Genomic DNA, 17,473 nt, shown 5'->3' on the forward strand with positions numbered 1-17,473 from the left:
ACTATTAAGTGCATATATTATTTTCTCTCTGAGCCATTTCTGATGAGAATGAAGGCTCATTCATTTCCCTTTGCCTGCCCCCTTTCCACTCCATTGAAAAAGCTTTTTCTTGACTCTTATGTGAAATGTCTTAGCTTCTTCTTCATCATCTCCTTTCCCTTCCTCTCAGTACTTTCCTTTATCACCCATTGACTCCATCTTTTTACCACATCATACTGCTCCTTTCTATGTCCTGTCTATATATGTTCCTTCCAACAGCTCTTATAAATGAGAAAGTGCATATGAATTATCATATCTTTTTCCCATGCAGGAATACAGACAGTTAAATATCACTAATTTCCTCATAGTTAGTCCTTCTCTCCCACTCCCTCTATGTTCACCAGAATCCTGTACTTGGAGATCAAACTTTCTGTTCAGCTATGGTTGTTTCAATAGGAAAGTTTGAAAGTCCCCTGTTTCATTGAAAGTCCATCTTTTCCCCTGAAAGAGGATGTTCAGTTTTTCTGGTAGTTGATTCTCAGTTGTATACCAAGATCTTTTGCCTTCTGGAATATCAGATTCCAATCCCTACAAGCCCTTACTGTAAATGCTGGCAGATCCTGTGTAATTCTGACTTTGGAACCTCAGTAGTTGAATTGTTTGTTTCTGGCAGGCTTTTAGAATTTTCTTTTTGATTTTGGAGTTTTGGAATTTGGCTATAATATCCTGGAAGTTTTTCTTTTGGGATCTCTTTCAGGAGGGTGACCAGTGAATTCCCTTAATTTCTATTTAACCCTCTGCTTCTAGGATCTCAGGGCAATTTTGCTGTATTATTTCCAGTTTAGGCCTAATGGAAAAAGCAAAACAAAAGGCAAAATGAGTATTATTTCTCTTTTTCTTTTTTCTTTTTTTTTTGTTTTTGGCAAGGAAATGGGGTTAAGTGGCTTGCCCAAGGCCACACAGGTAATTATTAAGTGTCTGAGGCAGGATTTGAACTTAGGTACTCCTGACTCCAGGGCCGGTGCTCTATCCACTGTGTCACCTAGCCGCCCCATGTATTATATCTTGAAAAATGAAGTCTAGGCTCTTTTCCTAATCGTGGCTTTCAGATAGCCCAGTAATTTTTAAATTATTTCTTCTTAATCTGTTTTCAAGGTCAGTTGTTTTTCCCAATGAGATATTTCACATTTTCTTCTAATATTTGGCTTTTTTTGGAAGAGTTTTATTTCTTCCTGATTTCTTGCAAAGTCATCAGCTTCTTTTAGTTCCATTCTGTATTTGAAGGAATTATTTTCTTCAGAGAGCTTTTTTATCTCCTGTTCCAACTGGTCAATTTTGCTTTTTAAGGCATTTTTTCTACTCATTTGTCTTTTGTTTTGCTTTTTCCATTTAGGCCTAAACTGGTTTTTAACATATTATTTTCTTCAGTATTTTTTTTGTATACCTTTCACCAAGCTGTTGATTTTGTTTTCATTATTTTTCTGCATTACTCTCATTTCTCCTCCCAATTTTCCCCCCATCTCCCTTAATTGCTTTTCAAAGTCTTTTTTGAGCTCATCCATAATCTGAGCCCATTTTCTATTTCTCTTGGAGGTTTTGGATATGGAAGTTTCAATTTTGTCGTCATCTGAGTATGTGTTTTGATCTTCTGTGGGACTAAAGTAATTCTCTATGGTCAGATTCTTCTTTTTCTGTTGTTTACTCATTTCCTCAGTGCAAGACAGCACTTCCAAGGCTTTGGGGTTTTTTTTTTTGGGGGGGGAGACCCCACTGGAACCTTTATTCCTCCAAGGTCTTATGCTCTGTTGCCTGTGCTTTGATATGTAGATGACCACCTCACTTCCCTCTGCCCTGGAGCTATAAGGAGGGATCCTGCTTGGTTATTTAGTATGGAAGCCCAAACTCCAACCTAGACCTGAGTGTAGGCTAGCAGCAGAGTCCTACCCCAAGGGAGAGCAGAGAAATCTTTGCAGTCTTCCCTTACTGTCTCTGGGGGTGCAGGCTGCTTTCTCCAGATTCTTGCTACAGATTCTGTGGCCAGTGCTCCTTACTTCACACTCATTCTGGTGTAGCAGAATCTTTCGCCGTCCCTTCAAGCTGTTGCTGGTGATCTCTGGGTTGGGCTGCATTCAGCCACAGCCTTTTTCCAACCCCCGATCCTGGTGAAACACACCTTTCCATTGGAACTTCTAAGTTATCTTGGACTGGGAAAATGTACCACTCAGTGTTTCTGTGGATTCCCCTCTAAATTTTGGCTAAAGTCATAATTTGTTGGCTTTGGGAGTTTTGGGGGGGAAAGAGTTCCTGGGAAATGCTGCCTTCACACTGCTATCTTGGCTCCACCTTGGCTTTTTTTTTAATGGAAGTGTATAAAATCAATAAACACAATTTATTAAGTGACTATTATATGACATTTATTAATCATCTACTATGTGCTAGAGAAACAAAAAAAATCAAGAGTTGCTGCCCTCAAGAAGCTAATAATTTAATGAGAGGGACAACTTATAAACAAATATATACAAAGCAAACTATATAGAGGATAAATAGGAAATGATTAAGAAATGGAATTAATTAAGAGGGCACAGGAAAGTTTCTGGTTCTTCAAGTCAGGGAAGCTAGTAGGTAGAGATAAAGAGGGGAAAGCACTCCAGGCATGGGATATAGGCAAAGATAATGCCCAGAGCTGTTCTCATGTGAACAGGGCTCTCCAGTTCTTGATTATTTGTCCTACCTGACAGTAACAACTTAAGGATGTGGCTCCTTAACCCTGTAAAGGAGTTCATATAACCTGGGGTAAAGGATGTGGCTAATGGAGAATACCTTTACCTTTATTGGAAGGAGTTTTGGATATGAAGGCAGAGGTACTGGGGTTTTTTTTTTGGGGGGGGGGTTAGGTTTTTTGCAAGGCAAATAGGGTTAAGTGGCTTGCCCAAGGCTCCAGGGCCGGTGCTTTATCCACTACACCACCTAGCTGCCCAGAGGTACTGGGGTTTTAATTCTGGCTCTGCCATCAACTGTATGCAACCTAAGGTGATGAACTTAATTTCTTTGGGCCTCAGATTCCCAGTCTCAGTTTCCCTGGCTGTAAATTGGGCATTAAATGTGTAGTGTTTAATTCACAGGATTGATGTAAGATGTAAATGAAATCAGGGGAAATACTTTGTAAACCTTAAAAGTACTAAATAAATACTAATTAATAATTTAATAGCCAGAAGAATTCTGACATTAGTAACAGCAACTCACAGTTACACAAACCAATAATTCTGTGAGATTTTACAAATGTGGAAACTGAGACACAAAGCAGTCAATTCACACAGCCAAGACACAACCCGGCCAGGATACAGTTTGTGAAAAGTTAAGCCAAGATTGAGCACAGGACTTTAGATCCAAAGCTTTTGCCACTTTCTGGTGCTCTTTTCACCAGACTCTATCACAGGTTAGACTTTTAAGGACATATCCCCCATATACACAAAGCTAGTGATCACCTTCATTCTAACAGAGTGTTGATATATTCATGTGATTCTATTTGTATGAAATGCTTTCCCACTAATTGAGTGTTTCAAAACCACTGAACTAACATTCCTGTGATTCACCTGTTCCTAATTTAACACCAGGAAATTTAAATGGGTGTTAACCAAAACCCTGGTAGTGTTATGAACTTATACATTAATTGCTTCCTGTTTGGAAAGTACTGCTTTGAACCTTATTTTTTAATTGATACCACCATGGGTTTATTTTAATGTAATATAAAATCTTCTGATCTAAACAATTTTCCCGTTATTTTCCTAGTTTGAAGAGTAAATCACATTGAAGATGTGGAAATCATTTCTCTAGGACTCTCCTTTGTCTATAAAATGAGGAGGTTGGACTAATTTTAAAAGATCCTTCTAGGTCTAAAATCTGTGCTTATATTTTCTCTCTAACTAAAATAGGCAACACTAATTTTAGCTCTCAGATTCAGTAGGACAGCAGAACTGACGATAGTTCATTTGGGATCCTAATCTCTAGGATTATAAAATCTGGAAAACGAATCGAGTAAACTACAATCCACTTGGCCATTGACACTGAAAATGGACCTTCTTGGCCTCCCTTAATGCATGCTTAATGCTCTAAGCATTATTTAAAGGAAGAAGGGGTGAGGAGTAAAAAACTGTTCAAAGAATTGTATTTTTCCCTTAATACTTAAAAGGCAGGAGTGTCAAATCAATATGCATTTTGAGGGGATAGAATTAATCTACTTCTGATTCACTTATATTTAACTCATCAAAATAATATTTTGAAGGCTGTACTTGATGTCAAGACTTATCCCAGAATCCTTTTGCTAGTTGGTTAAGTCTTTGTTCTTAGAAACAGGAAGTCATTTTTTGCCATGAATGAACTCCCCCAAAGATCTGAAATGAAGCAAAAACCAAAGCAAGAGTGGGCTGTGGGGCGGCTAGGTGGTGTAGTGGATAGAGCACTGGCCCTGGAGTCAGGAGGACCTGAGTTCAAATCTGGCCTCAGACACTTAATAATTACCTAGCTGTATGACCTTGGGCAAGCCACTTAACCACATTACCTTGTAAAAACTGAAAAAAAAAAAGAGTGGGCTGTAAATTGATAATCTATAATTCATATTCTTAGCTGTCAGCTAGGAAATTATTAAATGTCTGAGGTCGCATTTGAACTCAGGTCCTCCTGACTCCAGAGTTGGTGCTCTATCCACTGTGCCACCTAGCTGCCCCAGCTGCCTGTATTTTTATGACAATCTCATCTTCATATAGACCATAAGCTCTTATTCTCTATTGGTCCCTTTCACATTAGCTATGTTTTCATTTATATGGACACTTCTAAACTTGAAGCAGCATGTAGTCTGTCATGCAGAAATATTTGTCCTCTTTCCTTGGTTACAGGAACTGTTTGTGGATTGCATGCTATCAAGGCCAAAGGATCCAAATATAATTTGCTGTAAGGGAACTGTGAACAGTCATCTTTGCAAAATCTATGCAATTTACATATTTCTGTTTTAACACCAAACTTCAGTTCTGTTTTCTTATTTTAACAGTATCAAAAGAATCCAACCCTACAAATCTGGAAACACCCTGCTGAAAACCATAAACTATAAACCACTAGATACATAGGAAGGAAAACCAAATATTGACAAAAATCCAAAGAGTAGTTTTTCTGCTTATAAAGCCTCAACTTCACCAATCTCTAATTAAATACTACCTCTCAAAGTAGCTTAGGCAAAGATTCTACCATGCAAGTAGTATTAAATATCTTAGTTTCATATTTTGGGATGCAGAAAATCAAAGGTCTGGTTGTCAGTTGATTTACATTTTAAATACTCAATTTCTGTGGTTATGGGGGGGGGGGGATTAAGAATCATCACACTCTCTGAATGCCATGACCAAAAATATAGCCTTGACATTTTATTAGGGCTTATGTCCCTCTATTTCCCTGCATGAAGTCTCCATTCTAACAACTATTCAACTAACTGTTCCTCCATCAGATCTTGTGTTTTCAGTCCTTTCTGACTTTATCCATACTTTCTTTATATGTCTCATGTAGCAGCCTCTCTGGGTTATTTCCCTAATTTCTGATCTCACTGATAAGCTGGATTTCAGATGGCAGCTGACTATGCCTCCTCTAAGTGTTCTATTATCAGGTGACCCTCATAGGTTGGAATTTCTAAAACCAGGGCTCATGAGTCCTGTCAACCAAGTTTTCACTGAACTGTCTCTAACTTGGTCATGACAAAGCAGACCAGAAATAGTGTCAGTAAACCAGTTGAGATTTATTAATTACTTTCTTTGCAAGAAGCCGCTTTTCAAATCATGGGATTACTCCATTCCCTGGAGCTCCACCTTGTTCTTGTGTAGCCAGATATTTTATGCATGTCCATAAGTGGGCAGGTGGATCACAGAACACTCATATTTGGGACTTTGTGTGATCTTCCCAAAACAAGCCCCCATGCAGGAATATTCAACAATTCTATCACTGTGATCATCCAACCTGTGTGAACAGCTGGTTGATTGTATAATTTTAGGGTTATAGTATAGAACAAAACAGGGCAGATTATACTGCTACACTTCACTTAATATAGGCAAGCCCAGTTCAGGGTAGGACCTGTTATGATTTTTGGATGACTTCTCTTACTATGTTTTCCTTGTTTTCCCAGGCCCAGAGCCTGCCTGTGAAACTAAGTTATTACTATGTATTAACTTTATCACATATATCATGCTAATCAATATAAAATCATAACTTTTGAAAATCTCCATTCAATGTGCTTCTCAATCAGCCAGCTGACACCAATTAGCTTTTACAAAAAGGAATTTCCTGAGAAACTATAACAAGAAAAGTAGTTATAAAGCAATTTCTCCAAATGGAGGGCATACTTTGTCCTTGAAAATTCACAAGGCCCCTTGTGAACTCATGACTTAAAGAACCATTCTAATGAGGCACATGTGTTGAGTACACATAAGATCAAGGTTGCCTAAAGACTCCTAGAGTTCCTACTAAGTTTGCTTTTGAAAGTGGGAACAGAAATGAAGAGAAGCCCCTTGCTTGTTCTTTTGTCTAAAGCTGTGCTGTGTAATATGGAAATTGTATAGTATCCATTTCATAACTTAGCAGTAGTTATAATTTTGTCTAGGTAAGTTACTGTAACCTAATATTCACCAGTGCTGGTTAAAAAAAACTGGTGAATATTAGGTTATAGTAACTTACCTAGACAAAATTATAACTACTGCTAAGTTATGAAATCCCCAATATTGGGGATTCTGGCACCAAGGGCAAATTCAGATGGGAACAGAGACAGAAACAGCCTCATCTTGAGACTAATGGACAAATTTCAAATAGTCAGGGCAGATGTTAAGGTCAGAATCAGGGACAGGAAGGTGGAAGCAAATCTGAGGGATTGGCATTGCTGGAGTTGGTGAAGGAAAGGGGATACAACTCCATATACTTCCTCATCCTGGGGTAACAAGATTGGGACATGATTCCTCAACTGGTCTTCTGAGAAGGAAATGTTTCTTCATGATTGTGAGAAGAAAAAGGGAGAGGATCTTGCCCCACAGTAAAGTTCTGAAGCCCTGGAAAACTCTTCGTAAGTTATGATTGTTAATCAGACTTGCCTATTATTGTGGCTGTTTTCTATTTTGGTCTCATATTTGGACCAAACTAGTGACATGTGAGAACCCAAATACTTATGCTAGCATATTCTTATATAATATCTCCTTTGCAGGCAACTTTGGCAATTCCCTGAAGGACAATCCTGGGATGCTACTTATGTATAAGGAGAAATAATTTCTGATTGGCTGAGGGTTTGTCCCGAGTCACTACCTACAGGCTATGTGGAGGAAGACTTTGAGAGGAAAAAGTAGAATTTGAAGGGGAGAAAGGGTGAGAAAGAGGGGTAAGGCCTGAATTTTTTAATGATTAATGGGAACTTCCAGAACCATAGAAATATAGGGGAAATTTGCCCTCCAATATTGACTCCCAATACCTACAACATCAGAGGCAGTTAACAGGAGACTTTTCAGGAGATTATTCTCATTTTAGCTGAGTTGAATTTATTTTTATTGCTCCCAATTTGAACAACCTATTTACTCTTGTGTATTTTGTCCTCTACCCTAATATATATAATGCCCCCAATTTCACTGACTTACTATGTTTGCTACTTATGAGTTTCTTTTGCAAACAGTTATTTGGTAGGAAGGAGTCAAGTTGGCCAAATATAAAGTTTAATGTTATCTTCCCCTTTAGGACAATCAGGGGAAAGTACTTTTAGACTGAACCTCTAAAAGAACAATATGCCCCTAGACTACAAATATCTGATATAATTCTAGCCCAATTCTATAATTTCTTATGTCTTGGAGATAAGAAAATGAAAGAGTGAGCACCTCCCACTCTACCCAAAGATAAAAAATTGCATGCTCTCTCGGAGTAAGAAATGTTATAGATCTTACATATCTAAATATACCTCCCAATACAGATCACTTAAAATCCCCAAGGACTTGTTAACCTCTAATATATTTGCTATGTTAAATCAAGAGTTAGGACAAAACCAGGAAATAAAATCTCAACAAATATATAAAAAAAGGACGCAGGATTGCTACCTGCATATGAAGGTAAGAAGGAGAACATCAATAAAAAGAACAAGAATAACAAAAAGATTTGTATAGTACTTTGCAAACATTTTTTCATTTGATACTCAATAACCCTTGAAGCCAAATTTTGAAATTATGCCCATTTTAGAGATGAAAAAAACTGAGGAAGACAAGGAGTTAAATGATTTCCACAGGCTCAGTTCAGTATCTGAGGCTGGCTTAACTCCAGCCTGACACTCTAGTGTACCAACTAGCCACCTCATTTTTTTTGTCAGCTCTTCTTATCTGATGAAGATCACTGACATGATTGCTATCTATGCTTGTTGAAATGTGGCTGAAATGACCAAGACAATGAAACCATACAAACATTTATTAAACAACTTCCACATTCAAGGAATTGTGTTAGATACTGGGGATACAAAGGCAAAAAAATGCTACTATCCCTGTCTTTGAGGGGCTTACATTCTGTTTATAGAAACCTTCTTTTTAAGGTTTTTTCACTCTATCCTATACAACCATTGGAACTACTCTGTTTGACTATTCTTTATTCTTTGTTTCTGCCACTTAGATTCTCAGTCCCAATTTTTTTTTTGCTCAGAGAGAGCTGCCTTATTTTTAATTGCCACATAGAAGTATAGTCTGTTTGTTATTTTTGATTCCCAGCAGTCCATTTTTCACTTGGAGCTGTGCCTCTAGGCAACCTTAGCCTCCTATACATTTCTTTCAGCCTTCATCCCTTTACAGTAACTACAGTTGCTCTGGCATCCTGCTATGACTCTACATATTCACTTAACTTGCCAGAGCTGCTGTTAGCATCACTCAAAAATTCTAGAATTGCATGTTTGCTGCCTCATCACTTGTTAGTCAATAAGGGTCTTAAGAAATCCTGAAGAAATCAGGTACTATTTGCTCTAAGTTCAGATCCCACAGTGCAAAAGGATTACTCTTTCCCCTAGGTGTGGCATCTCAATGGAGTGGAGCCTCAGAAACACACATTTAGACTATCTCTTACTTCCTAAGTCATTTCCATGGTCAATTTTTGTTACCCAGAAATATCCACCAAAAATGCCCTAGGTTTAATATTGGAGGACAGGGATTCAAATCTTGCTCTTCATTAATTGGGCAAAGGAAGTATGGTATAAAGGAGACTGATTCTAGAGTTCAAAGACGAGTTGAAATCCTACTCCTGATACTTATTAAATATATTATCATGGAAATGTAATTTCACCTTTCAGGACTTGTTTCCTCATTCATAAAATAAAGGGTTTAGAATTGATGGCCTTATGATTTTTTTCTAGAGCCATAATCCTGCATGTCCTCCACTCAGAAATTCTTTTCTCTTCGGACCCTCTTCCTTGGGGTCAAGCCCAATAGCATAAGAGCCCCAAAATAAATAAATTTACACAGATGGACAAGCGAGAGAATTTCATATCACTGGTTATATGGGAAAGAAGCTGTGGGGCAGCTAGGTGGCACAGTGAATAGAGCACCCTGGAGTCAGGAGGTCCTGAGTTCAAATATGAACTCAAACACTTAATAATTACCTAGTTGTGTGACCATGGGCAAGTCACTTAACCCCACTGCCTTACCAAAAAAAACAAACAAACTAAAAAGCAAGCTGTGAATGAGAATCATCCTAGCTTGTGTTTCTGCTATAACTAAAGTGTTCAGTTCCTCAGAATGTATCTGACATGTGGCTAATAGAAGTTTGTGTACATTTGGATTATTTAATACTATTAAAGCTCCCAATTCATATAACCACTTTTCCAAAGGCAACAGTGATATGAAAATGACTTTTTGAGTCTTCAGCCAAGTTGTCCAAATACCACAGGGAGCAATAAAACACTCAGCTGAGGGTGAAGGAAGGAGGAGATGGGGAGCAAGAGTTGGAAGGAGGGAGAGAGAGAATTGTTTGAAGTGGGCAAGATAGAGAAGAAGGGAGGTCATGAAATCTTGGGCATAAGAAAAAGGACTGACCTTGAGGAAGGATTACTTCATTTTTAGAGACTAAGTAAGAAAAAGTGAGGGATGACATCAAGGGGTTTGAGATGGAGAAAAGAGGGGATGGGGGCTCACTCTCATGACCTCCATTTTCTCATTAAAGTATAAGGGAGGCACTTAGTTGAGAGGGTGGAGTCAGGGTTCACTTTGAAGAAGGAATAGAAGGAAGCGCCAAAACATTCTTGGTTTGAAGGATTTTCCTTAGTGAAGTAAAATACAGTAAGCATTTCAATCAATAAACATTTATAAAGCACTTTATCCTTAATAGGAACAGACATTGTACTCTATCCTAGGGTTACACAGAGCTTATAGAGCAGCTGAAGGAGGTTTTAGATACATATATATATATATATATATATATATATATATATATACACATCAACTTAGTAATGATATATATATATATACATCTACATATCATTACTAAGTTGATACAAGGTAAAATAGAATAGGGGATAAAGGGTGGTGGGAGAACAAGGCACTTGAAACGAGCCTTGAATGAAACTTAGGGAGTCTGAGAGATGGAGGTGAGGAGAGAACGAACCTCAGCTCCGGAGGAGAGTCAGTCCGAAAGTCCCCCAACCCCCGGCAAAAAAAAAAAAAAATCCCCAAACAACCAGAAGCAGGATGGCAAGTAAAAGGAGGTCAGTTTGGTTTGTCATGCAACGAAAAAATATGTACTGAGACTGGAAAAATGGGTAGGGGATTAGATCTGGAAGGCCACTGTCGTGTCAGGCTCTTCGTGCCCCGTTTGGGGGTTTTCTTTGCAAAGATAGTGGAATGGTTTGTGAGTTCCTTCTGCAGCTCATGTGAGGACGCGTGAGGGCATGGGCGAAGTGCCCGGCGCAGGGTCACACAGCTCTTCCGCAGGAGGCTGGACTTGAACTCCCCGCCATCTAGCTGACCCACGGCGGCAGCCCCACTTTCCAGTCGCCTCCCGGGCCCCCCCCCCCCAACCGCCCTGGGAGCCGGTGCTGTGGGCAGCGCCGCTGGGCAGTGGAGGAGGCCGAGGTGGCACTGGCAGGGCGCGGGGCTCCGAAAGCCCCCTGCCCTGCCCTGCCCTGCCCTGCCCGCGGGGGGGCGCGCCCAGCACCAGCCCACGCGGCCGGCGGCCTGGGGGCGGGGCTCGGGCCTGGGGGCGGGGCCTCGCGCGGGGGGCGGGGCTCGCCCCGCGGGGGGGGGGGGCTGGCGGCGCCGCCCCGGCGCATGCGTGCCCCTTCCCGGGCAGCTTCCATTTTCTTCGGCGGAGGATCCGGCGGCCTCGATGCCGCCGCTTCTTTGCGCCCGTCCCTCCGTCCGGAGTTAGGGGGCGTCGGCCCCCCGGAACGAGATGACCCGAGGGCGTCCGTGCCGAGGGCTCGACCGCGCGGCGCGGCCTGGTTTCCCGGAGAGGGCGCGGCGTCGCTCCGCCTGCTTCCCCGCCGGGGGCGCCCGAGTGGTCTGATCCAGCCCGGCGGCTCTCCGGCCGCCGACAGCCGCCTGGGGAGCCCGGGTCTCGGCCAATTGCGGCCGGCGGGGCTCCGGGAGGCGGAAGGGCCGAGGCGGCGCCCCCTGCGTTCCCGCCACTCGGTCCCGAGGCGGCGGCGAGGGTCGCGCGGAGGCGCCGGCGCCCGGAGGGGGGGGGGAGAGCCGGGCCGGGCGGCGGCGGGGGCGGCGGGCGCGGAGGGGCGGGGGCGCCGCCGGGGGCGGGCGAGCCGAGGCCGCGCGGGCGGGCGCGCGCCAGCGCGCGCCCCTTTTTCAGCAGTGTGGCGGGGCCGCACGCCCGCCCGCCTCGGCGGCTGGGCGCGGTTTGCGACGGTGGGGGGGCCGGAGGCGGCGGCAGTGGCGGCGGCGGCGGCTTTGCGGCCGGCGCGGGCCGGGCTTGCTTGACGGCGGTGTGGCGGAGGCCGCGGCCGAGGCGGCAGGAGCCCGGCGGGAGGCGCAGGAACATGTCCGAGAGGGGAAGTCTCGGCGGCGCCGGCGGGAAGCGACGCGCCCGCGGCCAAGAAGCAGAAGCTGAGCAGCGACGAGAACAGCAACCCGGACCTGTCGGCGGACGAGAACGTGAGTGGGCGCCGCGGCCGCGGGCGGGGGGGCGCCCCCGTGGGGGAGGGGCGGCGAGCGCCCCACCTGAGTCCCCGGCGCCTGCTCCCCGCCCCCAGGAAGCGCGTGCGGCGCCCCGCGCGGGGCATGCGGCTCCGGGGCCTGCGGGCTGACAGGTCCCGGCCGCGCGGAACTTCCCGCTGAGCCCAAGGGGCGGCCTCCCCGCCGGGCACGCACGGGCGCCTTCTCCCCCTCACGAGCCTCTTGGGCACCCCCGGCCGCTGCCCCCTCCTCCCTCCCCAAGTGAGCCCCCGAGCCGCGTGGGTCTGTGCGCGCGGCCGCGGCCCCAGGGTGAGCGCAGACCTGGCGCTCCCGGGCCGGGCCGAAAGCACCTGGAGAGCGGAGACTTTAATTTTTGCCTTGGCACCCCAGCAGCTACAGCCACAATGCCTGGCAAGTAGTAAGTGCCCCGTGATCGCTCGTGGGGTGAAGGGACCTTCTGACTCCTTGCTTTTACAGATGAGGAAATTGAGGGCATGAAGGAGGTCATGAATGATTTGCTGAAGTGGCAGAAGTGAGATTCAAGCCCAGAGCCTCCGAGGAAGGCCTGTCTCTCTCTTTCCACTCAGTGAAAAGAATCTTTCGATGAGAATAGTGAGGAATACTCTATGTTGTAGAAATCCCTTCAGAGGATCACTGGAAGAAATAAGTAGTTGGGTCTCTTTAAGAAACCCCCAAAGCTTCATTTGGATTAGCACACCAAAACTGAATCGAGGATTTAATGTTCTTAGATCTGAGGCAGCATGGAACAGTTACCTTCCTCAAAGCTACACACTGTGTGTGACCCTGGGCAAGTTGATCAACTTTTCGGTGCTCTAGGCAAACTCTAAATTGCAGATAGGGTGCCAGTAAATGGAGTTTCCTCACCCGAATTGTCCCTGTGGCAGGAAAATCACAGGACGGGCCCCTCTCTCTTCTTTTATTCAGTTTATCTACAATGAAATAGGTCTCAAATAATTTTTAGTGTTTGTGTTTCAAAGAAACTGATTTTTGTGGTCTTAGGATTCTGTTGCTGGTGCCTTGATATGTTTAATGATCAGACAAATGAAATCATAGATTTAGGATTGGGAAAGGGACTCCAGGTCATTTAGTCCAATTCCTTTTTATACAAAAGGAAAAAAACAGGCTTGGAGAGATTAAATGTCTCAGTAGAGGTCTGATGATAATTGCTTCAATGGAAAACCAGCCCTAATTTAATAAAATGACTTGTTTGGGGCTATATACAAAATATTCAATACTTTTAATGGTTATTGCTAACTGTAGTGATTTAAGAAGATTTTGTAACAAGTATACTGAATTAGCCATAAGGGACTTATTTTTGTCATTTTAAAACCTTTTAGCTCACAGGAAGTAGGAGGAGAAGCAGTTCTCTGATTTGTTTTAAATAATGCTAATTCAGGGCAACTACATGACTGTTTGAAAAATTGTTAGTGGAGAAGCATTTCTTACACTGCTAATTTTGTGTTTCCCTACTACCTTGACCACCTGCTAAAGACTTGATAAATGTTTGAGTAAGGAGAATAAAAATGTGAAATTCATGTTCTATACAAATTTGACCCTTTCATTTTCTTTTTCAAGAAGCTACATTAGATCCTTATTGCCTCTAGGATCAAATACAAATCATTCTGTTTAATATTGAAAGCTTTTTTAAATCTGCATTTTAACCTGTCTTTTTAGTTTAATTAACACATTTCCCTCCTCCCACCAAAATGTTCTGCTGGACTAGTTCTAACATTTCATGTCTTGTCCATTGCCTTTGAATAAGACTTGTGCTTCATACATGGATGATGCTCTTTCTGCTCAAGTCTACTTCTTCAACTCCCTCTGTCAGGTCAAGCACCACCTATTTCAAGAGACCTTTCTTTTGATTGATTTCCTCCCCATCCTTAAATGACTGCGTATATTTCTGTATATTCATCTATGTAACTAATGTTGTTTCCATGTGGTAGAAAGTAAATTTCTTGAAGACTTGTCTTTTTATCCCTAACACCTGACATAGGGAAGTGTGTGCACATATATGTATATTACTTAATAAGTAGTCAATATAACATTTTATGTTTAATCCCTATCCACTGGAAAGTCAAGATCAGAGAAACAAATCAAAACAATTAAGTTGACTACTACCTTATAGAGAAATAAAAGATGTTAAATTGATTGCTTTGGTACAGTGAAAAGATTACACAAGTCCTGTTTCCTGTGTGACCTTGGGTGAGTCACAGCTTCCTGGGGCTTCTGTTTGTTCATCTGTAAAATGAAAGGACTTAACCATCTAGTATTAAGAACCTGCTATGTGGGGGGGGGGGGGCAGTTAGGTGTCACAGTGGATAAAGCACCTGCCCTGGAGTCAGGAGTACCTGGGTTCAAATCTGGTCTCATACACTTGATAATTACCTAGCTGTGTGGCCTTGGGCAAGCCACTTAACCCCATTTGCCTTGCAAAAAAAAAAACCTTAAAAAAAAAAGAACCTGCTATGTGTTAGCCCCTCACTATAATAGGAACTTAGAGATATAAGTACGAAAAATATAAAACAATTCGTACTCACAGTGAGTGCATTCTATTCTAGTTAGGGAGACAAGCACATAAAATATATAGTGTAAATATAAGGTTTATAAAAGTAGTTAAATAATAGTTTGGAAAGGAAGCATTAGAAGTTGGGGAAATCAGGAAAGACTTCATGCAGAAGGTAATAAACAGCATTTAAGATTAGATAACTTTTGAGATTCATTCAATCTCTGCATCTATGATTCTATGATTTTGACTTAGAAGTGGAGGAAGAATGAATTTTTAGAAATAAATAATAGGAAAAAAAACCCCTAAACTTCAAGCTACTATTGATTAAAAGATATTTTAGCTAAAATGTAAAAAGAAATTGCCTTTAAATTCTTATTTCTTGATGGTTTCTAATCTTTGCATATTGGAGACTTAATCCTTAATGTAAAAAAAAAATTCACACTCCTCATTGTAGTCGTTGTACTAGAAGATAAGATACTATTCATCATTATGCTTCAGTTTAGTAACACTTTAAATATATTTTTGCAATAACATATTTGAAAAATAGTAGCAAAACATGTATGTGTGAGAAGTATTATTTATCCAGCCTAGAAAAAGGTATGTTTGCATATTTATTTTGTAGTCATTAACAAGATACAGCCCTCGCTTTTGCAGGTCCCTCTACCTCACAGTTTTAAGTGCCTGTGTGGTTGGTTTTAGATGTATGAAAGTGAAAGAAGTCAGAAATATTCAAGGAAGAGTATCATTTCTTTCATGTAACTAACTTGAAAATTTCAAGTTTGGTGCCCTATGTATTTAATATCATATGAGTTACAGAATTTTTGTAAAAAGTGCTGCATGGAATATAATTAAGTTGAAATTAATTTTATTTTGGATAGTTCATAATACCCATTCTATTGGGGGCACATTTTTTGTATCAAAATTTAGGAATCACTAATTTAAGGAATAACACTGGGGAGGAAATTCTTTGATGATTTTAGTTTTTAAAAAAGTAATAGCTGATCTCACTGAGAAAGTCCGAAATAAAATTTGTTTAAATTATATCTCAAAGAACAAATTTGATTTTTTGGAAGAAATTCATTGTAAGATTTTTAAGCTAACTATGTTATCAAGGGCAGTTAGGAAGCTGTTTCTATGTGTTGGGGGTAAAGATAGGTGATTCCAGGTAGACAAATTATATTTTAGAATGTGGACTAGTTTAGCCTAGTCTCTATCTCCATTCTCTTAATGGAAGACAGATTTCATTAATTTTGAAGGCTTTCCTAGTACCATCAGAGTTTTTCAATTTTTCTTGCTCTTTTTCTTCCCTCAAAATAAATATGCATGAGCTCCCATCACAAAAATTTGTACAAACTTTGAATCACCCTTAAAAGTACATCATTTGAAGAAAGAGTTAAGATTGCAACAGATGCTTGCTTACCTTATTGACCTAACTTGGGAATTCTATAATTTTCATGTCTTAAATTTGTTCCTTCAAATTCTACTTTAAGGATGATTTAAGGTTTGCAAATGATGGTAGCTCTTACATATTTATTTTAAGGGAAGGAAACAAGAGAAATTGAAAAACTCTTGCATTATGAAAGCATTCAAAACTAAATGAAATCTATATTCTATTAGAGAATGAGACTAGACTAGGCTAGACTAGACCACATTCTAGAATATAATTAAATCTCCCTGAGACACCTACCTTTTCCCCAACATATAGAGACGACTTTCTAACTGCATGTCTGTCACATTCAGTGCTTTATGTTATTATTGTAGGCACATATTTATGCATTTAGAAATTCTGACAAGGGAGGGTCTTTAGATATTATCTTTTAAGTCTAGGTTTTCTGAAGTATAGACCTATGGACTAACTAGCAGCTTTTTACCAAAAAATTTTACTATTAAAATGTTTTTTGCACTCAAAGACTGAATTTTTAAAACTGATTCCTGTTTTTCTTCTCAAAAGTGTCCTTTTCTTTGCTTACAAGTCCTAATCCTGAGCGATGACTGTAGAGAGTAATATTAGAGTTTTTAACTATTTTATGTGTTTAATATATGGTTTGAATTGGAAAATACAAATCCAGATCATTTTCTTCATTTTAAATTACAGAAAAATTGGATGACTTAACCTAAAATATTGGATTAGAAATAAAACAAGGCCAAATCTCCTGACCCCAGCATCTATCTTTATACCTACCTTACACATTGTTACTATGTTTGTCAGGGTAATTTTAAATTTAATTTGAGATCTTTCACCTCTCAATTTAATTGTTTCTTTAAAAATTAAGAATGATCATTCTCCTTAGAATTTTTTGTTTCAAAATACAGTTTTGTAATTTTAAATTTTCCTTTGCAGGATGATGCTATCAGTATAGAAAGTGGCCCTAACACGGAACGACCTGATACTCCAACAAATACTCCAAATGCTCCTGGAAGGAAGAGTTGGGGGAAGGGAAAATGGAAGTCAAAGAAGTGCAAATACTCGTTCAAATGTGTCAATAGTCTCAAGGTATGTGGGAGAAAAGTACAACCCTGTGACCTTGAATTATAAACCTGAAAATTATTTTGAAATAGTTACTATTTTATATTTAAAGTGTTGTCAAGGGGCATCTAGGTAGCGCAGTGGATAGAGCACTGGCCCTGGAATCAGGAGTACCTGAGTTCAAATCTGGCCTCAAATACTTCCTAATTACCTAGCTGTGTGGCCTTGGGCAAGTTACTTAACCCCATTTGCCTTGCAAAAAAAAACTAAAAAAAAAAGTTTAAAAGTTCAAAGTGTTGTCAAATCCTATCAAAGAAAGATTATTTTGAAAATAAAATAAAT

At 40.9% G+C, this 17,473-nt stretch overlaps 1 protein-coding gene across 1 annotated transcript in view; it reads left to right on the top strand.

Annotated features, from left to right (window-relative positions):
* Positions 1-17,473, top strand: part of LOC141507245 (polycomb protein EED-like) — a 52,006-nt gene that overhangs the window by 6,857 nt on the left and 27,676 nt on the right. Inside the window, 3 exon segments of the mRNA XM_074214719.1 lie at positions 11,411-12,010; positions 12,012-12,113; positions 17,006-17,158. Of these exon segments, the coding sequence (XP_074070820.1) occupies positions 11,411-12,010; positions 12,012-12,113; positions 17,006-17,158 (855 nt within the window).

The sequence above is a fragment of the Macrotis lagotis genome, chromosome 1 (assembly GCF_037893015.1).
Source record: "Macrotis lagotis isolate mMagLag1 chromosome 1, bilby.v1.9.chrom.fasta, whole genome shotgun sequence".
NCBI lineage: Eukaryota > Metazoa > Chordata > Mammalia > Peramelemorphia > Peramelidae > Macrotis > Macrotis lagotis.